Raw genomic sequence first — 26,228 nt, 5'->3', positions numbered from 1 at the left:
CTTGATACAGTCTTCCAGCGCCCTGGGAGCGCTTTATCTGGAGTTTTTTCCTAGGAGAGGGAGAGCCTGGGGGCTGAGCAGCGCTGCGCTGCAGCCCTGGCTGAGGGAATCCCCCTCGCAGGGATTCTCCCCCTCCTTGTGGGCCTTGCGGGTGCCAACCCCACTTACTTTGCTATTTCGATGGCTGGTGCCCACTCCGCTTCCTATTTTTCATTTTGGCGGGTGCCCACCCCGCATTTTTGCCACTTTGAGCGGATGCCCACTCCGCTTTACATTTTGAATACTGAGGGCGCCTACCCCACATTGCAGGAGAATCACCGCTGCTGCCCACAGGAAGTCAGGCATCCTTGCCCCACGACACATGGGCGGGGCCTGCGGTGCAGCAGGAAGTTATCCCCCGAGCGGGGCTCCCGTGAGCTGTTGGGAGCCCCGGTGCACGCTGAGGAGAATCCAGGCAGGAGCCCACCCTGCACTGGACGTCGCCGGAAGAGAAGGAGGCAGCCTGGGGCCTCACTGGCCCCATCCTAAAGTCCCGGTCTTGAGAAGGGGGACCGGGTGAAGCTGAGTGCAGGCAGCGCCTGTTTCTTGTCCCCTATGTTGCTCCCGTGGTGAAGAGGGAGCCCCGGCGCCGCGAGTGAAGCGGAGACTGGAGAAGAAGAAGCTGCCCCCAGACCAGGTGAGTGAGGGATCAAGGGTGCGGGGTGGTGCCAGTCAAGGTACAGACACCGAGCGTTCCCGCCAGGGGAGCGGGCCACTCCACCGTTGGTTAGCCCACCTGTTTACCCGGACCCAGAGGGGCCCATGCTTTCATTGTTTAAGGGGTCGTAGTTGGTGACAGAGCCCCCGGAGGCTCCAACGTGGGCCATGCGTGTTCCCGAGGCTGTATGTGGCTCCAAAGTTGGGTAGAATTGCTTTTAGAGCCCAGGTGGCTCCAAGATGGCACCATTACTTTATAGCGGACCCAGGTTTTTCCCTGTGAGGGGGCCTATTCGTTTCTAGGGCCAGAGGGCCCGTGGTTGCCCTTTAGATTAAATCATAGGGCACAGTGGTGCCAGACCTCATTGGATAATTACAGCTGCCTAGCAAGTAGTGGGCAGCTGTACCGTATAGGCCGCAATTCTTTGCGGGACATGGATTGTAAGCTAGGAGTGAGACGCACTTCCTCGCCCTCATCCCTTCACAGCTGCGCAACACTTAGTGCTAGCTGCACCGTTGAGGCGCACAGTTCTTCGGGGGCATGTTTTGAGTAAGGAGTGAGATGCACTCCTTTGCCCCATACTTTCCTTCACAGCTGCCCAGCAAGTAGTGGACAGCTGCAACATTTAGGCCTGCGCAGAGTGCACACCCCTGACTTTGCAGCGCGCCCTGACATTCTGGACACAGGGCATTTGCGCCCCTTTTTGGATGGCCAGTTGGCCAGGGGGACGGTTAGATTTATAGGGCGCCAGGCCCTAATGTGATTGTGGTGATAGGAAATGTAATGTGTGTAATATATTTTACGCACCCTGTTTTATACCTCTAAATGTAGTTTTATGATTATGAGGTTGTTTTGCATATAATGGTTTATGCTGGTGAGATTATGTTTCACTGTGTGATTTATGCCCCTAATGTGAGTTGTGCTTAGGAGGTTAGGGTCTGATTGCATAATGTGTTTATGCTGTTGAAGTTGGCACAGAATGTAATTCACGCCTGATGTGATACTATGCATAATGTAGTTTATATTACAGGTTGATGCTAAGTACAGTGATTACCAGTGTTTACTGGTTGTACGTTTATGATCTGTTTTACTTTTACTAAGTTCGCTTGTGGTGGTTCTGACAGTGGTCCAGTGGGCCTTGTCGTGTGTAAATAATTCCTGTTGGACTTGGCCCTTCTGGCAGGTTCACCCCTAAACTTTTTGCTTTTAATGGTGACCCAGTAGTAGTGATTTTTGGTTTCTGCGCACTTTCACTGTGTCCCAGTGGAAAGTGTGTGCGCACTCTGAGTGCGTGTGGTGAGATAGGCCTGCCCTCCCATAGGAATGCATGGGGAATGTATGTGTCCCTGGTAGTTCCTGATGCGTGGGGTGTGCACGCTCGAGTTTGGTATGTGCGGGCTCGTGTGATTGAATGCTGCGCAATGATATGTGCGGCGTGTATGTGTCTAGTGTGGAAATGCCACTTCTAGACATGACTGTGCATGTGCTGTAAAGGTGCTGGCGTGTGATTGGCTGGGGAACCAGGCTCCATGAGTCATGATGGGTCTGCCCGGTGGTGAGTGTTGAGATTAGCATGTGTTATGTGAGGGAGTGCTGCACCTGGGTCCTGAATAGAGCTGGGCTTTCCCCACACAATGCTGGCTCCGCCCCCTGTGGTGCATCTAACGACCCTAACCCTGCCAGTGAATAGAGTGAGGGGCTGAGCACATCAAGAGTGCTTCCAGACCAGCTGCGCCTGGTTTTTCCCCCACCCTGCACCTTTAGACAAAGGAATTCAATGTATAAAAAGGGGCTGTGTCTCCTTCTAAAATGTTCTTGTTTCTGACTGGAATCAACCAGGGGCATGCTGCTGATTGGGCCCAGGGGAAGGCTTGCCTCCCTGGGCCCTGCCCAGCCCCTGGATCCTTGGATTGCTTAAGGACTTTGTTGCTTTCTGCTTGCCCTAGCGCCTGGGAGCGCTTTCCTTTGGGCCCTAGCGCTTGAGAGCGCTTTTCCTCCTGCCTAGCGCTTGGGAGCGCTGGTTATTTCCTTCTAGCGATTGGGAGCGCTTCATTTCTGCCCTAGCGCTGAGAGCGCTTTGTTTGCCAAGCCGGTGCCCACCCGGCATTTGCCCCATTATGTGAAGGTTTCCTGGACCCCCAGCGAGTGCCTACCTCGCTATATTTCTTATTTAATTGATTCTCGAGGGAGCCTACCCCTCATCGTCCCCCCGAGTTCACCACCGCAGCCCAGGAGTGTGTGCAGCCCCCGCCGGGCCGCCGCGCTGCCTGCAACGACCCAGAAGAGACGACCCAGAAGAGGTTGGCCGGCCGGCCAATCCCAGCGCGGCCTGGCCGGAACTCCCGCCCCCACCGCAGCTGCGAGACGAGGGAAGGAAGCTGCCTGCCGGGTCCCCCGGGGTTCCCGAGTGTAGGGAGAGCCCCATAGGTTTTGATGATCTCCAGAGAGGCCGGGAGCCCACCCCGCCTCCCAAGACACCCCCGCCGCAGAAGGAGAATGACTGAGAGTGCAGGCGGGGCTCCGGTGTTGAAGAGGAGCCCCGCATGGCCTGGCCGGAACTCCCGCCCCCACCGTAGCCGCGAGACGAGGGAAGGAAGCTGCCTGCCGGGTCCCCCGGGGTTCCCGAGTGTAGGGAGAGCCCCATAGGTTTTGATGATCTCCAGAGAGGCCGGGAGCCCACCCCGCCTCCCAGGACACCCCCGCCGCAGAAGGAGAATGACTGAGAGTGCAGGCGGGGCTCCGGTGTTGAAGAGGAGCCCCGCATTGCCTGACGGAAGACACCGTCAGTGTTTCCCACCCCCCTCAGTACCAGCGAGATCCCGGTGAGTGCGGGGGCACTTTCTTATTCCTTTTCAGAGCGTCCCCGGTTGCCAGAGGGCTGCTCCCACGATTGGGGTATTGGTTGCGAGCCCTGAGAGGCTCAGGGCCCAGATTGTGTGTAGAGCCCTGAGAGGGCTCCGGGGGCATTTCCGTTCTCGAGTCCCCCGAGGAGGGACTCCAACGACACCCGCATTTGTTCTTAGAGCCTACAGGGCTCTTGGGGGCAGTTTATGTGATATCGAGTCCCCCGAGCGGGACTCCAACGTCGGGGGTAATTGCCACATTGTTCTCGAGCCCGGAGAGGCTCCACCATTGGCATTTGTTAGTCAGAGCCTGCGAGGCTCAGTCCCAGCATCCTTGTTGTCGAGCCCATAGAGGTTCACGGCGCGCCATGTGTTCTTCGAGCCCCGAGAGGCTCCTGGTGCCACAGTTATTTTTAAGAGCCCACGAGGCTCAGGGGGCATTTCAGTTGTTCAGAGCCTGCGAGGCTCCCACGTGGCCCCCATCATTGTTCTACAGCTGCCCAGCACTTCGTGGGTAGCTGCCACATTTAGGCACCCCTGACTTTGGCACACAGGGCGTCCTAGCCCCCTCAAGGCCAGATGGCCTATGGACAGTCACAGGTGGTGACTTATGTGAGTTTTGCACAATTGTTTTCTTCCCTGCACCTCTGAATGTGTTTTGATGCGCCATGTGCCTTGTTCTTACACCGCTGAATGTATGTTATGCATCATGTGTTTTCCTTCCCTACACCTCTGAATGTGTTGTGATGCATCATGTGCAATGTGCCTATACCCCTACAGGTATTGTGATACTTAGGTGGTTGTTCTTGCTAGTACAGGTGGTGCTAGTGAGGTCCTGGTTCCCTGCGTGACCTGTTCCTAAAGTGGTTAGGGTTGCGTAGGTGGTACTTACCTGTTACCAGTAGTTACTGGTTATGTTCTATTTTGTGCTACAGTGATTGTTATTATATGTGCTAAGTGCTAATTCTACCTAGTGCTAAGTTCTAAAAGTGCTGATTCCTGACAGTGGTCCATGTGGCCCTGTCTTGTACCTATCCCCTGTAAATTCTGTCCGTGCCTGTTGGCACATTGTAAAGTGTGTGTTTTTATCTCATGTATTTTGGTGGAATACAAAGGCTATTTTTATACATAACCTTGTGTGGAGTTTCCTTGGTGGTGGGCCTTGTGTGTTGTTGCTGGGGGTGCGTGCGCAAGCACTTGACTCACATTGCCTCCAAGTTTAGCCTTACTGCTCGTGCTACGTTACCAAGGGGGTGAGCAGGGGTTATCTTGGCGTGTAACTCCCTTGCCCTGACTTGGGAATGGTGGTCTCTGACTGACTTTGGCGCAAGCCCTGGCCAGCCAGGGATCCCATTTCTAACATTGGCAGCAGCGGAAAGGATAAGGATTTGTGTTTGCATTGTACCACAGTGGCAACTGGCCGCACTACAAAACTCTGCATTTTAGATAAATCGCATTTTGGGGATTATGGTTTCTAAATTGTTCTTAATGTCATTTCTGTGGAAATGTGTTTCTTGTGCACTGTGGGTTAGGTGTCCCTAGCTCGAGAGGGTAGATCATCCCCCTAAGTGCAGTGTGTTTTCTGGATTCACCAGAAGGGTGGGATCCAGTGGTGGCAGCATAAATGTGTCCCCCGTCCCTGTCCTGGAGTAATGGTACCTGTGTCACCTGTGGTCAGGTTGAGAAATCAGGGGTGGTAGAAACTGCCTTACCAGTCTGGGGGGGGGGGGCGTGTGTGGATGAATGGTGTAAGTTCTCTGGGATGGGCAGCTTGTTGAATAAATGGATGTGTGTTGGATTTCAAGGGTGTGCCTGAAGCTCAAGGGAGTTTCCCTGCCCCTGTGCCATTGTGTTATTTGTTGGGGAGTGACCCTAAGGAAAGTTCTGGTCTTCCAGCCCAGTGGTGGAAGTGGCTCAGAGGAGCACAAGCCTGGTCGCCGTAGTCTGGGTGTTTTTTTTGGGAACACCAGGTGAGGGAGCCTAGCATGTCCGTATGGAGCGTTCTTTAAGGGAGAACTCCCAGTGTGGAGAGAACGTGGAGCGCCTGTAAGCAGGGCTCTAGTAGGTCTGTTGTCTGGCAGTACCGCTCCAGTTGAGAGGGTGCAGAAGTCCAGATGGAGAGGTGCAAGGGGGATAGGTTCCCCAGTGGAGTAACCAGTGGGTCAGGGGCCAGCCAGAAGGGTTGTGTCGCCAAGGAGTGACCATGGGGATGCCACTTCTGTCCTAAGTGTCAGGCAGACTTGTACACGACACATTAGTTATGTGTCACCCTCAAGGAAGTCCTGGTGCGCCAGGCATCTGACCAAAAGGTACGTCCCTTGGTTGGGGAGCTTGCTGAATACTTGTGTGCTCTTGTCGTGCTCAGATACCTAAGTCCCATGTGTTGAACTTTTTCCAAGAACGTCTGCAGAAGTAGAGCCTGCTTTTTGATTTCTGTGGTCTGTTTAGAGACAGAATTTTGGAGTTGGTAAGGTTCTGGGAGGAGAGAGGCATAGGGGATGGAGTGATTCCAAAAGGAGTGACTGAGGTGTCTTCCAGCCCAGTGTGGTGGAAGAGGTTCAGAGTAGCCCAGCTAGGTCTCGGTGTAGGGGCTCACGTCCTGTCTCAGAGGTGAAGGAGTGGGTGGGACTGCGTGTCTCCAGGTGCCCGAAACCCAGTCTCAGGGCCTGGAATGTTTCTGAAGGGAACGTCAGGTCGGGGGCCTAGGTTGTACCAATAGGTCATTTGAGGAAGATCTCCCAGAGTGTTTGAAGAACGTGGAACATCGGTGAACAGGGTTTCAGTAGTTCTGGTATCTGGCAGTATTGCTCCAGGTGGGAGAGTTGTGTTCTGGAGGGTGCTTCAGAAGTAGAGGTAGGGTGGGGCATTCTTGCCTGTGACCTCTGGTCAGCCTGAGGGTGCGGACCCTATGTTGAAGGATCAGTGGTAGTTTGGAACTACACTGAGAAGAAGGGTGGAGAATGGCTATTGTATGCCAGGGGTTACTACCCCCCACTCTGTGGATTGACAGGGACCAGTGGTATCTGGGTGGCCTAGGGCCTGGTCCTAGCCGTGGACAACTAAGGAGTACCAGTGGGGTAGCCTAGTTGGGCCTGTTTTTTTTTAAGTATGTGCTTGTCTTATGGATCAACGTGGCATAGAACCGAAGGGTGTCCCTGCAGTGCGGGCCCGCGTCCGTGTTCTATCGCCCCAAGCAGGGAAGTCCATCACGGTGGTGATTGGTCTCCCCTGCGTTTTGGCTGGAAGGGGGTTGTGTTGGACCTGGCCCTTCTGGCAGGTTCACCCCTAAACATTTTGCTTTTAATGGTGACCCAGTAGTAGTGATTTTTGGTTTCTGCGCACTTTCACTGTGTCCCAGTGGAAAGTGCGTGCGCTCTCTGAGTGCATGTGGTGAGATAGGCCTGCCCTCCCATAGGAATGCATGGGGAATGTATATGTCCCTGGTAGTTCCTGATGCGTGGGGTGTGCACACTCGAGTTTGGTATGTGCGGACTCGTGTGATTGAATGCTGAGCAATGATATGTGCGGCGTGTATGTGTCTAGTGTGGAAGTGCCACTTCTAGACATGGCTGTGCATGTGCTGTAAAGGTGCTGGCGTGTGATTGGCTGGGGTACCAGGCTCCATGACTCATGATGGGTCTGCCCGGTGGTGAGTGTTGAGATTAGCATGTGTGATGTGAGGGAGTGGTGCACCTGGGTCCTGAATAGAGCTGGGCTTTCCCCACACAATGCTGGCTCCGCCCCATGTGGTGTGTCTAACGACCCTTACCCTGCCAGTGAATAGAGTGAGGGGCTGAGCACATCAAGAGTGCTCCCAAACCAGCTGCGCCTGGTTTTTTCCCCCACCCTGCACTTTTAGACAAAGGAATTCCATGTATAAAAAGGGGCTGTGTCTCCTTCTAAAATGTTCTTGTTTCTGACTGGAATCAACCAGGGACATGCTGTTGCTTGGGCCCAGGGGAAGGCTTGCCTCCCTGGGCCCTGCCCAGCCCCTGGATCCCTGGATTGCTGAAGGACTTTGTTGCTTTCTGCTTGCCCTAGTGCCTGGGAGCGCTTTCCTTTGGCCCCTAGCGCTTGAGAGCGCTTTTTCTCCTGCCTAGCGTTTGGGAGCGCTGGTTATTTCCTTCTAGCTCTTGGGAGCGCTTCATTTCTGCCCTAGCGCTGAGAGCGCTTTGTTTGCCAAGCCGGTACCGACCTGGCATTTGCCCCGTTATGTGAAGGTTTCCTAGACCCCCAGCGAGTGCCTACCTCGCTTTATTTCTTATTTAATTGATTCTCGAGGGAGCCTACCCCTCATCGTCCCCCCGAGTTCACCGCCCAGCCCAGGAGTGTGTGCAGCCCCCGCCGGGCCGACGTGCTGCCTGCGACGACCCGGAAGAGGTTGGCCGGCCGGCCAAACCCAGCGCGGCCTGGCCGGAAGTCCCGCCCCCACCGCAGCCGCGAGACGAGGGAAGGAAGCTGCCTGCCGGGTCCCCCGGGGCATTTAAACAACAAGGGGGGACAGAAATGGACAATATTTAGAGGGGTCCAGTGTACTTGTCCAGGACACAAACAAGCAAGAATGTACACTGTTCCCCTGGGGTTAAACAGGTAATAAGGTCTCTCTCACAGTTAGCTGATGGTCAGCTAGAGGGTGTGGGGGTGCCGGGTGGTCAGCAAGTTCCTTGACGGAACTAAGGAAGCCTCACACAACTGATGAGCTGGATGACATGTCTCATTCAGCCTACTAGGGATGTTGTTTATATCATCGGCTTCCTGCTCCTGCGTCGGGCCGGCGCTGCAATGCCCGACGGGTAACAACAAGTGTCACTCTTTTGCGGAGGTCTTTTGTTCCTTGCCGTGATAAGTAGAAACTTGTGAGGCTTAAAAAGTGAGGTAGTGAGCAAAACAGTGAAAAATTGTTAAAAAAAGTTGGATAATCCACAGGGAAGTCTTTATTCAGGTGGTTAGCCACTTTATTAAAAGGTATAAGGAGGGGTACTGAGGACCAACGTGACTATTGGTGTGGCCTCATATCGACCCTCCATTTGGTCAACATGTTTCATGCCCAGCCGGGCAATTCGTCAGGACCGAAAAAAGTGCTCATATAAACCTAATGTGCCCCAGAGGGTGAGCTACAGGCTATTATTGATACAACCTGATAGGTCTAGGTCTAAGGAAGGCGAGGATCACTGCATCACCGTCAGACCCTTAGGAGCCAATTGGCAGTCTGCGCGGCTAGTTCCTGTGGGGACTGCGCTAGGGATATATAGCCCTTAGCGGCGAGAGATACTCGGCGGTATCACCTACCCCCACACACCGTCGGCGTGTGATGTCCGTGGAACAGCCGGTCCCCCGGGGCTCCAGAGTGTAGGGAGAGCCCCGGAGGTTTTGATGATCTCCAGGGAGGCCGGGAGCCCACCCCGCCTCCCAGGACGCCCCCGCCGCGGAAGGAGAACGGCTGAGAGTGCAGGCGGGGCTCCGGTGTTGAAAAGGAGCCCCGCACTGCCTGACGGAAGAGACCGCCACTGTTTCCCGCCCCCCGCAGCACCAGCAAGGTCCCGGTGAGTGCGGGGGCAGTTTCTTCTTTCTTTTCAGAGCAGCCCCGGTTGCCAGAGGGCCGCTCCCATGAGTGGGGCATTGGTTGCGAGCCCTGAGAGGCTCAGGGCCCAGATTGTGTGTAGAGCCCTGAGAGGGCTCCAGGGGCATTTCTGTTCTCGAGTCCCCCGAGGAGTGACTCCAATGATGCCCGCATTTGTTCTTAGAGCCTGCGGGGCTCTTGGGGGCAGTTTATGTGATATCGAGTCCCCCGAGCGGGACTCCAACGTCGGGGGTAATTGCCACATTGTTCTCGAGCCCGGAGAGGCTCCACCATTGGCATTTGTTAGTCAGAGCCTGCGAGGCTCAGTCCCAGCATCCTTGTTGTCGAGCCCAGAGAGGTTCACGGCGCGCCATGTGTTCTTCGAGCCCCGAGAGGCTCCAGGCGCCACAGTTATTTTGAAGAGCCCACGAGGCTCAGGGGGGCATTTCAGTTGTTCAGAGCCTGCGAGGTCCCACGTGGCCCCCATCATTGTTCTACAGCTGCCCAGCACTTCGTGGGCAGCTGCCACGTTTAGGCACCCCTGACTTTGGGACACAGGGCGTCCTAGCCCCCACAAGGCCAGATGGCCTTTGGACAGTCACAGGTGGTGACTTATGTGAGTTTTGCGCAATTGTTTTCTTCCCTGCATCTCTGAATGTGTTTTGATGCGTCATGTGCCTTGTTCTTACACCGCTAAATGTATGTTATACATCATGTGTTTTCCTTCCCTACACCTCTGAATGTGTTGTAATGCATCATGTGTAATGTGCTTATACCCCTACAGGTATTGTGATACTTAGGTGGTTGGTGTTGCTAGTACAGGTGGTGCTAGTGAGGTCTTGGTTCCCTGCGTGACCTGTTCCTAAGGTGGTTAGGTTTGCGTAGGTGGTACTTACCTGTTACCAGTAGTTACTGGTTATGTTCTATTTTGTGCTACAGTGATTGTTATTATATGTGCTAAGTGCTAATTCTACCTAGTGCTAAGTTCTAAAAGTGCGGATTTCTGACAGTGGTCCATCTGGCCCTGTCTTGTACCTATCCCCTGTAAATTCTGCCCGTGCCTATTGGCACATTGTAAAGTGTGTGTTTTTATCTAATGTGTTTTGGTGGAATACAAAGGCTATTTTTATACATAACCTTGTGTGGAGTTTCCTTTGTGGTGGGCCTTGGGTGTTGTTGCTGGGGGTGCGTGCGCAAACACTTAACTCACATTGCCTCCAAGTTTAGCCTTTCTGCTCGTGCCTCGTTACCAAGGGGGTGAGCAGGGTTTATCTTGGCGTGTAACTCCCTTGCCCTGACGTGGGAATGGTGGTCTCTGACTGACTTTGGCGCAAGCCCTGGCCAGCCAGGGATCCCATTTCTAACAATTCCTTTGTAGATATGACCCAGTGCCAGGTGGCACCGTGTATATTATGTTTACTATTCTAATGCATTTTGAGAATACAAAGGTTATTTTTGAAATAACCTTGTGTGGAGTTCCTTTTGTAGTGTGCCTAGTGTGTTGCTGGTGTGTGTGTGTGTTGCGCAAACACTACTTTACACATTGCCTCCGGGATAAGCCTGACTGCTCATGCCAAGCTACCAAGGGGATGAGCAGGGGTTATCTTTGGTGTGTAACTCCCAAGCCCTGACTAGAGTGGTGGTCTCTGCTTGGCCTTGGCGCAAGTCTAGCCAACCAGAGATCTCATTTCTAACAGCGACTGTTTTGGTGGAGCTGGCTACTTTATGGCAGACAATGGGTTTTCCGGGTACATGACGGATGTGTGGTAGTACCAGTACATTGTCAGGCAATGGCAGATGTGAGTGGCCAGTTACTATGCACAAGTGGAACCTGTTGTTTCCTCTGTCCTGTGGTGTAAGTGTTGCACTTTGTCCCACATTGTCGTCATTGGTGATGTTCTGTGGTTGCTATGTGTGTGTGCTGCATTGTGGGGGAGTCGACCCTGCAGCTCTAATTACTTGGACCCTTGCCCCTTTGAGGTGGTGGGCCTTTGAATTGTGTGCTCTTCAGGGGCTGGGATGTTTGCGACTTGGGTCAATTGTACTCTTGCACAGATTTTGTACTCTTGTGCATTGTATGTCTGCTGCGTGTATTGAACAGCATGGGTTGAAGGTGCGCGTGGATGTGTCAGAGTGTGAGCTGCTCCTTTATGGATGTGATACACACTGGGCCACCTCATTGTCGTATCGTGCACCAAGTCATGTATTTTGACTGCAGCCATGCTATCGGTCTTGCAGTGTCACTTGCATGGTCAGTGTGGCTCACGCAGCTGCTGCTTTTCTGTATTTAGCACATCTGCATGGATAGTTTGTGTCATTGGTGATTTGGAGGGGGCCCATATGTGCACATGGTGGATGGGGCCCTACTTGGTGTTTCTATGTGTGCTGCAGTGTGCCAAGGGGATGAGGAACATGTTCCACTGTCATTGTGCATGTACGGTGTGCTACACATGATTGTACATGTGTGCTATTGTGCCTATCTCCTCCTGTCCACCCAGTCCCTGGTGGTTACTCACCCTGTTGCTGTTGGGTCAGATCATGTTGAGCAGTGTCCGGACACCCAACACCTTGCACCATCTCCACAGTGATAACTGTGGCCACCATTTACTCCAGCTCCTCCTGTGGCGCAGGACTCCCACCTCCAGTTGCGGTTGCTGCCTTCCTGTTGGTGGTGAGTTTCTGTTTGGTTTGGCTGTGCACTTCATGCCAGCGCCTCTTGACCTCCTCCATTGACATCCTCGACACTCCGACTACATTGACATTGTTGACGATGATCTGCCATATTTTCATTTGGGTTGCTAGTGCCGCAGTGGAGGTGACAAACAGTTGTTGGTAGTGTTCTATCACCTCTGTGACGATGATCCAGTCTTCCTGCCGACTGAATCCCCTCTTTCTCTTCTCTTTGACCTTCCCCGAACACGTGGTTCCTGGCTGGTCCTCTGTGGGGCTTGTGGTTTTTGGCTTGTCATCTGCACTCGGTCTGGGTGCAAGCACCCAGACCGAGTGCAAAGGACAAGCCAAAACCCACAAGCCTGTCACTGGTTGTCGCTGATTTTGGTATTGCGATTTGGGGCATCGCAACTTTTTGGGCGTTCGTGTTTTGCATTTTGTGTTAGTCACAGTGACTTTTGCCCAGTCATTTGCTGCATTGTCATGCTACTATCGCATGGTGCGATATGCACAGTTGCATTGTTACTTTTGCGATGATTATCACACGTTCATGTGTGTGTATGTGCGCGCGTGTGTGTATGTATGGTATGTGTGTGTGTGGTGAATGCACCCTCTTGTATGTCCCTCCCCAGCCAGGGACACCAGAGCACCTCCATATTGTCCACAGTGACTCACCTGCCCCCCCTCTCTCTCTCTCTCTCTCTCTCTCATTCCTTCCCACAGGTCTGTCTGCTGGAGGAGACAGATGTGCCAGGGTGTATGTGGCCCCCGGGGGCCCCGCCCTGCTCCAGCTCAGTGACGCAGAGGTGGCCCTCTGCCCGGGGAATTGTGGCTTTGAGTGGAAAAAGAATGGGTCCAGGCGTCTGGCTAAGATCAAAGATGGAGTCGAGGTTCGGAGATGCCGGCCCAACTGCCAGATGTTTCCTAACGGGAGCCTGGAGCTGTCTGAAGTAACCCCGGAGGACACGGGAGACTACAGCGTGCTGGTGACGTTAAGAAACGGAACCACTTTCTCTCGGTGCTTCCGGCTGCAGGTTCAGGGTGAGGCGCGGATCTGTTACTTGCATTTGTGATTCTAATATTCTGCAGCTCACGCGGGAGGAGTGACCGCTGATCGTCACTGGTGCGGATCTGGTGCGGATCTGGTGATCACACCACGTGCGCTGCAGCAGGTCGCGTGATCTCAGGATGCTCTACATTGTCTTCAGTAGCCTGTAACTCCCCCTCCCGCCTCCCCCACTCCCCAATCAGGTCTCTCACCTGCTTGGACAGGTAGGGAGGCTTGGCGGGCCCGTGTGGCAGAATAAACTCGTCATTAGAAAAAAGCATTTTAAAAATGGCTCGCGCCAATATACAATGCGGCCAAGTAACACACAGACCCAGAGGTACTGGTATGAAACTGCTGACATAAGGGGTTCATACAGTGCACGCGTTACATGTATATAAAAATATGCAACCAAAAATTAAAAACCACAATAATTAACCTTATAACCTTATCACATGTACATTGGTTGCCGCGTGGTCATGCAGAGCGCTGTACACTTGCTTAGAAATAAGGCGAACCGAGCCCTAATGCCCGATCGGTGCCACGTGCCGGGCCAAGGGGGCTCATTTATGAGGCCTTGCGTGAGTTTTGCGCTTCCGATGCGTCACTTTTTGTGACGCATCGGCGGCGTAAAACATGCCTCCTGATGCGCACTATTTACAAAGTGACGCATCTAAGCAGATGCGTCACTTTGTAAACCCCTGCGCTACATTATACCTGTGTCAGGTATAATGTATGCAGAGGGGGGCGTTCCCTCGCAAAAAGCCTCGTAATAGTGACGCAGTGAAATCCATGAGATTTCACTGCGTCACTTTTAGGACGCTGTTGCGTCAAAATCTTGCGCCTGCCTCACAGCAGGCGTAAGACTGACGCAGGCCCTTTCACATGGGGCTTTCCCCATGTGCAAGGACGCATTGCTGGAGTTGCGTCACTTTTGTGACACATTCCAGCAATGCGTCACTTTTGCGCCTACAGATACGTCAGAAATACTGACGTATCTGTAACTCCTTGCGACATGATGCGTCATATTATAAATATGACGCATCAATCATGTCGCAGGGAGGGCGCAGTGAAAAGTGACGCATCGCTGTTTTCACGCAGCGATGCGTCACTTTTCATAAATGAGGCCCAAGGTGTTTAAGGACATGCGTGTGTTTGCAGGGTGCACATTGTCACATTCTAAAAAGCTGTGCAGTGACGTAGGCATGTAGTAGCAGGCTGTACGGTGAAGCCTCATCCCCTGGTGCAGGGCTCCTTGTAAACGTAGGCGTGAAAGCACCCCACATACCAGAGCCAGGATGTCAAGCGCTATCTTATCATGCACGTTGTCGGGGAGCACCCTGTTCGATTTAAGTGCCACATGCTGGGTCGGAAAGTGCTTCGAAGGCATGCCGAGCAATAAAGTGCTAAGTTCCTGCTGCAAGAATTCTTTCCCCCTTCTGCAGCCACACTCTAGGACATGTCAATCATAAACCTTCTCAGAGTTTTGCTAAAGGTTTTCGAGCGCCAGTCCCCATCACTGGGCATAGTGCATCGGACACATTCCTTATGGGAAAAGAACTGCTGCAGGTTTATTTACATACAACAAAAGTATGCAGTTTTGTGGGTTATCTTACGGGCGATCCAGGGCAGGCAGCCCCTCGCTGCCCCGCCCGCCTAATGAGCCAGCCGGCACAGTGGGTCGACGCCCGGACAGTGCAGCACCTTTGTAGATCCCCTTCCGGATCACGTGATCATGTCTTACACTCCCACCCTTTTCAGGGCGGAGCGTGGTATGGCACACCCCCGGTTGGTCAGGCCCCCAAGCGCCCGAAGGACTATCGGGGCGCCGTCGCGGTTTCCCGAAACCTCCCTGGGGCTCCAGGTCTTTGGCTCTGGCACCCCTACTGTGCCAGGCAGAGGTACCCTTACTGTACTAGTCTGCCGCAGAGGTACCCTTACTGTACCCGTCTGCCTCCAGATCGCCCTGTAACTCCGCCTGCAACACAAAAGAAAACACTAGAACATCCAAATTGCCCGCCGCCTGCCCAGCTGCTGGGTACGAGGATAGGGTGGGTGCAGCGAGGCAGGCACTAGAGGGCTGCCTACTCCCTTTGTCCCCGGGAGCTGCTCTTCCCCCATGATGGACGCAGCCACGGCGGGGCCGGGCACAGCCGCCTAACTTCGGGGAAGGGGGGCACAGTACTCACAGCAAAAGCGCAAGATCCCGGGGACACCTCCGAAACGGCGACAGGGTGAGGGGACAAACAGCGAAGCAGGCAGGCAGCAGTACGACCGGAAAAGAGGTCGACCTGGAGGAGGCAGGGGCCTAAGTACCCCGGCCCGCCCCCAAGCGTCCCCTCCCCTGAAAGCACATCACTGGTGCAACCACCCATGGGGAGGGGCTGGTGAGGCTGCCGAGAGCCTCCTCCTCCTAGGGGACAGGGGGGACTCCGACTAGTAGGCACTAGAGGGCTTCCCTGCTGATGTCCCACTGTGGGGGACGCTGGCAGCTGCATAGTGCCAACACCGTCATCCGCTCCCCCCACAACATTTTGCACTTGCCCAAATAATGATTACACCGGGCACATTGCTTATGGGAAAAGAACTGCTGCAGGTTTATTTACATGTAACAAAAGTATGCAGTTTTGTGGGTTATCCTACGGGCGATCCAGGGCAGGCAGCCCCTCGCTGCCTCGTCCACCTAATGAGCCAGCTGACACGGTGAGTCGACGCCCGGACAGTGCAGCACCTTTGTAGATCCCCTTCCGGATCACGTGATCATGTCTTATACTCCCGCCCTTTTTAGGGCGGAGCGTGGTATGGCACAGCCCCGGTTGGTCAGGCCCCCAAGCGCCCGAAGGACTAACGGGGTGCTGTCGCGGTTTTCCCGGAACCTCCCTGCGGCTCCAGGTCTTTGGCTCTGGCACCCCTACTGTGCCAGGCAGAGGTACCCTTACTGTACTAGTCTGCCGCAGAGGTACCCTTACTGTACCCGTCTGCCTCCAGATCGCCCTGTAACTCCGCCACAGCTCTGGAGGAGGCTACCGTCGCTGACAGAGCCCCCCACCTCCGAGTTCCCTACTTACATCCAGCAGCTTCCAGTGGGCTACCCCTGTCCTGGTAGGCCTGTCAGAGGCCAATCCCCCCCCTTTGGTGACTCTCTTGCTATGGGGTTTGTGCCCTAAGCACGGGTGTCCTCGCATATTTGCCGTGGAACAAGAGGGAAAACCCACAACGAATACTTGCCCGTTTTTGAGCAGTGGGAACGCCCAACAATCTTTCTTCAATCATATTTGCCAAATTAAGCTCTGCCCCCATGCTCCCCTCCACATATTGCACCCAAACCTATAAAATAAAATAGATGTCCGCTTCTGCCAAAGCCTGGCTATAGGACGAGACTTTTTGTCTGTCTAGGATGATCTCGAGGGTCCATCCCTTGGTGCATGCTTGCAACACTTAACCCATTCCATTAGTTGGACAGCCCACTGTCTGGCCGCTAGCTACTCAGACATGAGTATAAGGCCAGTTGGAGTTTTGCTTAGGCAACGTCTGTACTGTGTAGAGTATCTCTTCGTGTTTATCACATGTTCTATTCGTCCCCTTTTGCCTGGCACTTGTTGGACCCTATGAAGCTTTTTAATAAGCACCGTATACAACTGTATATGCACGTTGTGCAACTAGGAGAACTGTTACTTCATCACTCGTACTTCCTGGCGTGTGAAAACTGCAACAGGAAACCCTACTTTAGCACCTGAATAACAAATAAACTGTCTAGGTGAAAGCTTACAAGTGGATTTAGCCAAGGGCCCTCCACTGCGTGTCAACCCCAGTTTTTGAAATTTTTTACTGTTAAATATTGCCTACCCACATCCTGACCCTTCAAGTAAAATGAGTCAAAACAATCGCCTACATGGCCATAAACGCACCAACCTGTTTCCAGAGGAATTAGACAAGTTGGAGTCTTTATTGTATCAGCCAGTCCCGGAGCGGAGCCAGACTAGAAGGTCCTAGTGGGGTCAGACTGGCGGTGGTATGTGTGGCTAAGTCAGGCCCAAAATTCTGTGCAATTGATCCCGCATCACCATCCTGTCAATGGGCCTGAGTGTAAGAGTGTAAGAAACTGGTGATGCTGTGATGCAACTTATGTGAATGTCTCAGCGTGGGCCAGACAGTCGCTCTCACGGAAGTCCAGGCTTGACAATACCGTTGCCCCTGACCACCTGGACATGCCCTCTCCCCTGCTGTGTGCAAACCCCATAGTGTGTCGCAAGTCCTGACCTTCAGATAACTACCGGAAAAGCCCCCTGGGCACCCCCCCTAATGATTACCATACCAGTCTTCTGACAATCTACCCGTGTGGTTATCCCTCCTGTCATCTATGGGTTGAGGCCAGTAGTTGAATAAGGTAATTGAGCACCACTGGGCTGAAGTGTAAGGGTCATGGTACTTGCACAACCGCTACACTTAACACTGCTTCTACTCTCCCCTACAAGAAGTCTGAACCAAGTTGCCACCTTGCCCCCCAAGAGCAATTAACCAGGAACAGCCTTCAGGCTCCTAGCCCGGAGCACACCCTGGCTATTCCTGCTTCCGTTCCCACCTGTCCTTGTCAGAGTGGTGCCTGTGTACTTGATCTGATTGTCCTGCTCCAAGCCCTGACAGGCCGGACTGCTAGGCGTGGTTTGACCATTATAAAATGAAACCCGTGCGTTTCTGAAAGAGAGAACAAATCCATGAAAACAGCCCCTAACCAGCACTGACCGGTAAGCCTATCGCTAACTCGATCGCCAGGATCAGAGCCCATTACTTGCGCTCCAGTTGACGTACAAAAGAACTCATTCCAATATTGCACATGGGATGCATGATATGCCCAGACACACCATTTGTTTAAAAGAAAATGCGTTACAATACTGTCACCGGGGATGCAAGATTTGCCCACACTCTGCCATTGCTTACCGAGCGAACACCCCAATTCATTTCCTAGTAAATCAACAAATAGCCCAGACTCATCAGTTGTTTTAAAAGAGAAAACAACCCATTATTGCACAGGAAGTACCTTCTCTGATCAGATTCACCAGTTGACTATCAATGTATTACTTCCATGGGGCGTAACCTGCGCGCCCTCAAACAGGGACAGTGGTGACTCTTGGGGAGAACCTGGGTGTACCAGATCCTAGCTCACTGCCCCCCCCCCCAGTGTGCATGACCCTTATACCTGTTGATAGTTCAGGTGGCCCCCCATGTGAGTCGGGTGATTCTCCAACGCGGTTCCTGCATGTGAGATATAAAACATCTATTAGAAGCCCTGCCCCCCTCATATACCAATATATATTCTCTGCAATGAGGCAGGGGCCCTCAATGCCCCCCACGTTACCAAGGCCAAGCCTGTTTGTCAGTTATGAGAACTAGCTTGACCATATTACATTCTCAGAAGGAGTTGGGTGTGGCACACACTTGCGTAGCGCCGGAGGCAGTAGTGTAGTGTCGTGTCTTGAAACTAAGTCAATTATTCATGTTAAGTCTGATAATGACCATTGCACTTTGGTGTGTGTGATTTAGTATCACATCCTAACTCGTCCCCTTACCATTCTACCCAGGAACCTTCCTCATCCCAGGCCTCCAATCTGACCTCAAAGTTCTCCTCCTTTAAGGACACTTCCAAATACAATTCATGCCCTTTCCATTATCTGCAAGAAGGCCTTTTATTATAGCAAGTTCTATTCTCCATGACAATGGAAGTTTCTTCTCTTAGTGTTCTTGTGGTTAGAGACTCTGCCATTTATTGCAGTATTATCCTTCTACCTATTTGTGGTACTCTTTTGTAACTTGTACATGTCACTTTTATCTCGAAACACACTGTTTGCTACCATGGGCGTCCGCAGGGGGGGGGCAAGAGGGGGCGCTTGCCCCCCCCTGGATCTAGGTCCGATTCCCAAGGCGATTCAGAAGTGGAAAAGCAGGCCGACTTTCCTGCTGGGGCAACACCTGAAAGGCTGCTACAGCCCGAGTGTCACTGTCAGCAGGACACAGAGTCAGCCGTTCCTCATGGTCAGAATGATAATGGGCCAGCAGAGGAGACACAGCATGGAGCATCTCCTCCCATCCCAGGCCTCAGGAGAAGAGGTTGAGTCCTTGGGGAGGTGCTGATGCTTTCGAGCAGCACAATTAACAAGTCTTAGGCAGGGGACGTGATCTTTAGTCCCTCACAGCAGGTAACAACGATCAGATAAAAAGGTATGGGGCGCGGGTGGGGGCGTTTGGGGAGCGGGGCTAGTGCCAACATTCTTAGTTTAAAAACTGTGAAGTGACAGACCGGATTGAAATTGAAATTGTAATTCTTATGAAATTCCAACACTCTTTTTGTTGACGTGGCTTGTGATTGCAATAGCTGGAGGATCAGTGTGGACAGGGAGGTAGGAGTCTGCCGGCCATGCAGCGCAGTAGAGCCCCCTACCCTTCGTAGGCCACAGCCCGCTAGTTCCCCCCACCACCCCAAGTCTAATGAATATCTGTGAAATATGTTTAAATTCAGTGGGCCCTCTTTTAGTATTTAATTTGAGCCGATTGTTTCCTGTGCTCGACACTGCACTTATGGAAGGCTGCTGCAGGGTAGCGCTGTCTGCCTAATTCAGATACGAGCACAATAGTTGTTTATTAATTCTACCTACATTAGAATGACTTATACCTGCAACCCAAGCCTTCTTACAGATTTGAGCCGGGCCCTGAATATTCAGAATTGTCACATTGGTGACCGTGTGATAGATAGGGGTTGTCATTGTCAGCGCTGGCAGGAGCAATGTGTATCCCTAGCACTTCTTATTTATTTTCATATTAAGCACTGCCCACCTTGTATTCTGCAGTGAGCCCATCACTTTGAGTTAGATCACGGAATGCGCATTACTACTAATAGTCAGATTTTCCTTCCAAGGGAAAGGAGATCAATTTTTTTTTTAAGTCACAATTCAAATACCAGGATCGCATGACCGACTCTCATGTCAGCAAATACTTTTGTGGGTGTAAAGGAAACTACCACACCATCTGTTTTATAGTTTTTGAGGTGAATATAGTACATGCAAAGCAGGATGCTGATAATGACATAGTTAACATAACAATGGGCCAGATGTAGGTAGGATTGATTTACCAATTCTTAATTACCGAATGTTACCGATTCGGTAATTATGAATCAGTAAATCATAGGGGTGGGTATGTAGGTATTGCAGATGTGCTGGAATACCGAATCAGAGAAAAATCGGTATTTACCGATTCGGTAAATACCGATCGGTAATGCCCATTCATTCCTATGGGCTTTGAAGCCCATAGGAATGAATGGGCATTACCGATTCGGTATTTACCGAATCGGTAATTAAAGAATTCACAAGGGTGCAGGGGGTGTCACTTTGACACCCTCTGGCACCCCCAAAACAGGCTCGGGTGCCATGTGGCAGGCATACCTGCCCTAAGGGCAGGTCTGCCTGTCATATGGCATAGGTGTGCATGCACACATGTGCATGCACACCGGAATCGGTATTTTACCATCAAATTGGATTTGATGGTAAAATACCGATTCGGTAAGGCTTGTGGGACTCAGAAGAGTCCCACCTACATATCAAATTTACCAAATCGGTAAAAATACCGATTCGGAATTTTACAGAATCTGTAAATTTACCGATTCTGTAAAATTCAGTGCCCTACATACCATTTCTGCAATACCGGTCGGTAACGGCCGAAAATACCGATTTTCGGCCGTTACCGACCGACCTACATCTGGCCCAATGTATAGTAACTGTGCCAGTATTTCTATTTTTCGCATAATAAGATGATATACATTACAGACATAACTGGTTGAATCATAACTACCCCCCCTCTATGAAACCTATGTTGGAAATGTCTACCACTTTAAAAGAGAACTCTACTCCAGTCAAAGCAGCAGCTACGTTTGAGCATTAGAAGGAGAGGCAACTTGTGCAGCTCATCTCTGGTAACTCATCTCTGGCTCCTTTTTAGAGGTATTGGAAAGTTTCAGTGTTATGAAGATATTGGAATAACGTGACAACACAGGCTGCACTTAATCCGTTTGAGCAATGGGGAGAGTGCTGTACACAGCCGAGAGTGAAAAAAATCCGGAAAAAACACTGAAGACTGAAATAACTACATTAAAGAACAATATGACTAAAAATGGGAAAAAAATGAAAATTCGATTTTGACAATGTTGTAGTAAAAAATCTTATTAACCCTCCATGTTGAGACCAAGGGAGACTTAAGAGCAGAGGAGAGATAAAGAGAGAGACAGAGCCAAAAGGAAAAATAAGAGACGGAGTGGGGAGTAGAGACAAACGGAGATGGGGAGAGGAAAGAGGGAGAAATGATTGACGAGAGAAGATGTTTGGCAGGCAGCCCGGTGGCAGTGGGCTCGTTTTGCCGACATTGGGAGAGTTGAGAGCGAGAGAGAGCCTCTCTTGATATTTATGGCATCTCGCCCCGCTGAATACGAGCGGCGGCGTCTTTTTTAGCGCATTGTTTTTAATACTGTACTGGTAACCCTACCTTCAAATTGTGCAGGGTACTAATCCCTGTTTCCATTTGCAGAGCGGAGCGGCTGGCTTGGGGCTGTTTGAAATCGCGGGTCCCCAGCGCAGCGGGCGCCATCTTTGTTTGGGCTTCACTCTGCATTAAGCTTCCCTGACACTCCTCCCTCGTCCCGCCCCTATTTAAACGGCCAACATGTGTCAGCGCAGCGGACGAGCGCAGCGGGCGCGACGTAGGCGCGCCGGAGTTGCGCCTGAGTTAAGCCCGTCTGCGCCCGTCCGCGGCCGACCGGGGCACGGGGCACATCACTCTGCCCCTTGTCTTACTCTTCCCCGCTCACTTATCATTTCTCTTCACGATTCTGTCCTCCCCCTCCCCGAGCCTTCTGTTAAGCATGCTGTTTGCGGCTTGCCTGCCCCCAGGACAACATTTCCCGAGATCATTCATTCATCTCCTATCCACAGACCTTTGGACCTGGCCGGCAAGTCTCGTCTTTCCATCCCGGGACCTGGCCCCAACCCCTCCCTATCTGTGATATACCTTAACACTCGGTCTCTGGTCAGCCATCAATCTGACATCTTCTATCTCCTAGGGTCGGAACAGCCTGATATCCTATTTCTGTCCGAGACCTGGCTCACAGATGATTCCACCCCCGATATCCTGGCGGCCATTCCCCCTGGATATTACATACTGCAAGCCAACCGCCCCTCTGGCAAAGTGGGCGGCGGGGTTGCAGCCATCATTAGGCACCCAAACCGGTTTTCCCCTGTGCCTATTCCCAGCATCTCCATGATCGACTGCTTGGTACTCAGGTTGGAGCAACCTGGGTCCTCCCTTATATGTGTCCTAGTCTACCGTCCTCCCCAATCCATGCCAAACTTCTCAGTCTAGTTCGGCGAGCTCATCTCGCAGTTGACCATCAACAACACCAATGTTTTGGTCCTTGGCGATTTTAATTACTGGCCATCGGACCCTCACGAAACCTCTGACTCCCTCGCCTTCTCCGACCTTATGCTGGGCCTCAATTGTACCCAACACATACATACACCCACGCACATCAAAGGTCACATCCTGGACCAGGTATGGACTTCTTCCTTGGATATCTCCACCCCCCTTGTTCTCCCCTGTCTTTGGTCGGATCATCTACTCATCACCTTTTCCCTTGTTAAACCCGTTCCGGTTAGTGTTGCCCGAGAATCCAATTTCCTGGCACGTAATTGGAACAAGGCTGACATTAATAAATTTACTTCCCTCCTGAGTTTATCTGCTCCCTCTATCACGGAACCTACCATTTCCATCGACTCTCAGTCCGATAACCTCATTCACTGGCTTGTCTCCGCCGCTGACTCGGTGGCACCTTTAAAACCTGTCAAAACGCGGCGAAATCATGACGCCCACAGGTGGTTCACCGAGGAACTTAAGGCACTGAAACTTAGTCTTCGTCAGGCCGAAAGACGCTGGCGTCGAGAATATTCTCCACAGACAAAAGCTGTCTTCTCCTCCCAACTGAGAGAATACAAGCCAGGGCTAAATCTTGCTACTTCTCCAATAAGATCTTGAATTCCATCAACAAGTCCAAAGACATCTTCTCTATTGTTGAGGAATTATCTAATCCGGCGAGAGTCAATATTGCTCCCCTCCCCTCCCAGCTTTTGTGCGATTCTTTGAATCAATTTTTTGTGGACATAATTGTTAAAATTAAAACTAGCATTTCTGTTCATGCCTCATCTGCCTCCCCCCCACCTACTCCTTCCTACCTTCACCACACTCACACCCTAACCCAGCTCCCCCTCATCTCAAAAGATAATTTTCTTTCCCTTTTGTTCAAAGTCTCTTCCGGATCTCCCAGCGACTGTTGCCACCCGTCGGCCCTGCGAGAAGCCTTCACTTCATGCCCGGATCCCCCTTTAGCTCTTCTAAACAACTCCCTGACTAGGGGGGTGGTCCCGGGATCCTTCAAACGGGCAGAGGTGGTCGCTATCTTGAAAAAACCCACGGCTCACCTGTCCAACATGAGCAACTACCGCCCAATTTCCCTCCTTCCCTTCCTTAGCAAAGTCCTGGAGTCTCATGTTACTCAAACCCTTACCTCGTTTGTAGAAGACTCTTGTGTTCTGGACCCCCAGCAGGCTGGATTTAGACCGGCACATTCCACAGAAGCAGTCATACTCTCTGTGATGGACGAACTACGCAGGGGCGCCGACACAACATCTGTCAGGCTCTGGTCCTTTTGGACCTGTCAGCTGCCTTTGACACGGTCGACCATGATATTTTGGTCGACCGTGTCAGAGAGGCTGGCATCCAGGGCACTGCCCTGGATTGGGTGCGCTCTATCGACCCACCGCCATCAAGCTGTCAGGTTGTCTCAGTTCTCTGCCTCTCAAGTCGAGCTGACCTGTGGTGTCCCACAAGGCTCTTCCTTATCCCCTCTTCTTTTTAATTTATACTTGGCCCCATTAATCCGTTCCCTCCGCCGTTTTAATGTTTCCGCGTTTAATTACGCGGACGACATTCAATTGGTTTTCACTATTGACTCCGGGGCTGAATCCATCTCTACTTTCCAAAACACCCTCTGCTTCATCAGCGATTGGATGGGTATAAACCATCTGAAACTTAACCCCGACAAGACCGAGCTGGTGCTTGTTGGGGGACCCTCCAATCCATGGCATACCTCCTTTTGGCCTGCCAGCCTGGGCACCCCGCCTTGTCCTATCAACTCAGCAAAAAGTCTGGGTGTCGTCATCAGCAACGATCTATCTATGACACCCCAGATTAGTGCCGTAGTCTCCTCCAGTCACTTCCAGCTCAGGAAGATACGTAAGATCTCTCGCCTACTTACCACCGACGCCCTTATTCTGGCCTTGCTTGCGTTAGTCATGTCTAGGCTTGACTACGCAAACGCACTATACGTAGGCATTCCTGTATACCAACTCAGGAGACTTCAGTTGATCCAAAATCAGGATGCCCGCCTGATATATCATCAGCCCAGAGATCAACATGTTCAACCGCTCTTAAAAAGTCTCCACTGGCTTCCGGTTTCTGCTCGCTGCAAATTCAAGCTGGGCTGCATCATCTCCAAATCCCTCTCTGGTCATAGCCCTTCTTTCATTTCTTCTCTGCTTCATCAGTATGTCCCCTCCCGTACCCTCCGGTCATCCCATATGGCTCTTTTATCTGTCCCCAGATTCAAGCGGAAGAAACACGGTGGCCTCAGGTTTTCCTTCTTAGCCCCGTCTTTTTGGAACTCTTTACCTCTCCCTCTTAGGTTATCCTCCCCCTATTCCAGATTCAGATCCTCCCTTAAAACGCACCTCTTCACTGAAGCGTATAATTAGCTGTTTTCCTCTGTTATGTTAGTTCTGTCTCTCCTCTTTGCTCTCTCTGTACAGCGCCAAGGAACCTAATGGTGTTAGTGCGCTCAACAAATTAATTTAACATAATTTAATTTAACATAACAAGATAAGAAAAGAGGCGAGAGGGGAGGGACATAATTATAGATAAGTACAAGGAGAGAGGGGGAAATGAAAGAGGGAAACAGCCAAGTAAAAGATGAAGTGAGAACAGACTAAGTGGAGAGAAGGTTAGAGCAAGAGATTGGTAAAGATAGAGGAGGAAACGAAAGTGGAGCAGGGTGATGGCAAGGGGAATAAAAAGAATAGTGAATGACAACGCAAAGGATGGATGCAGAAGAGGATTATTAGAAGTTTCCTGGTCAGTATTAATAAGAAAAGAATGAATCAAGGCCTCACACACACTTCTTAGTTCTAACTTTCAGCAATCTACAGCATGATTTAGAGGTTGGTGATACCTTGAGGATGTGCCAAATCAGGAGTAGAATCAAAGAAATATGGCACTATCACTTCAGGAAAAGGATAGTTTGGTAAAAGAAATGCCACATGTGGAGTCTCCACGGTATCCAACAACTCCTCCAGAAATAGGTGGATTTCCCTTTACCACTCAACAATAAACTTTCTTTTGATCGAATGCCTAATAAAGGTTGAACAAGGTCTTTCCACTTTCCTAACCTTTAGAAGCATGCAGAACTGAAAGCACTCACAGGGACAGGAATCTATTTAATGTCTACAGAGCAGGGTCTTCTGCAGATGACAAGGTTTGATAAAGCAGGTAGTTGGCATAAGAAGACATAACTGAAGACCAGGAGAATTTTCAATACAGGAAAAAGAACTGACGTAAATCTCAAAGAAGCAATAGGAATTTGGAGAGTGGGGACTAAGGACATAGGAGGTAGAAATAGAACGAAGTATAGAGTGTATATGGGAGACAAGTTAGAAAGAGGGGTAAATTATAGACTAAGAGAGAGGGAGGGAAATAGTGCAGGGGCAATTGAAATGGGAAAATCAGGGTAACAACGGGAAGAGAGCGGGGAAAAGAGGGATGTATAATGAAAGAGATGGATAATGGGATAGAGTATGATACAGGAGGGGTTGGTAGAATGAGAGACAGACAGAGGGAGGGAGACAGAATGAAAAGTTGGTATGATATATGGTGAGACATTCAGAAACTTTGAAAAGCTAATAGATGTGGTGATACGCCGTGGACTGGGTCATGACCTGCGCACCTCCCGCCTCACAGCTGCGGGCTGTAACTCGGTCCGTGGCACCTATTTCTGTACGCTGGGCATGCGCAGCTCAGTGTGGCGCCCTGCAGTTTCTTTTCTGGGTGCAAAGACGCGCCATGAAGCACTTCTCTTTTCTCTTGGGGTACGCCGCCACTGTGGGCAGTGGCCATACAACCCTGAAAGTACCTGATCTCATCTGAAGTTAAGCAGGGTCGGGCCTGGTTAGTACCTGGATGGGAGACTGCCTGGGAAAACCAGGTGCTGTAGACTTATCTGAATGTTAGAGTGACCTTAATATGAGCTGCCTACAGTCATGGTTAGGGGCT

General features: G+C 51.6%; 1 protein-coding gene and 1 pseudogene across 1 annotated transcript in view; both read left to right on the top strand.

The window, feature by feature from the left end:
• The first annotated feature begins 11,512 nt into the window (after positions 1-11,512).
• The window catches only part of LOC144773376 (cell adhesion molecule CEACAM5-like), a 248,210-nt gene continuing 233,494 nt past the window's right edge, over positions 11,513-26,228 (top strand). Inside the window, exons 1-2 of the mRNA XM_078658346.1 lie at positions 11,513-11,534; positions 12,494-12,811. Of these exons, the coding sequence (XP_078514472.1) occupies positions 11,513-11,534; positions 12,494-12,811 (340 nt within the window). The remainder of the gene's footprint in view (positions 11,535-12,493; positions 12,812-26,228) is intronic.
• Positions 26,061-26,172, top strand: LOC144774450 (5S ribosomal RNA; annotated as a pseudogene).

Source organism: Lissotriton helveticus, chromosome 8, assembly GCF_964261635.1.
Source record: "Lissotriton helveticus chromosome 8, aLisHel1.1, whole genome shotgun sequence".
In the NCBI taxonomy this organism is placed as follows: domain Eukaryota; kingdom Metazoa; phylum Chordata; class Amphibia; order Caudata; family Salamandridae; genus Lissotriton; species Lissotriton helveticus.
This window is presented reverse-complemented; position numbering and strand designations above follow the sequence as displayed.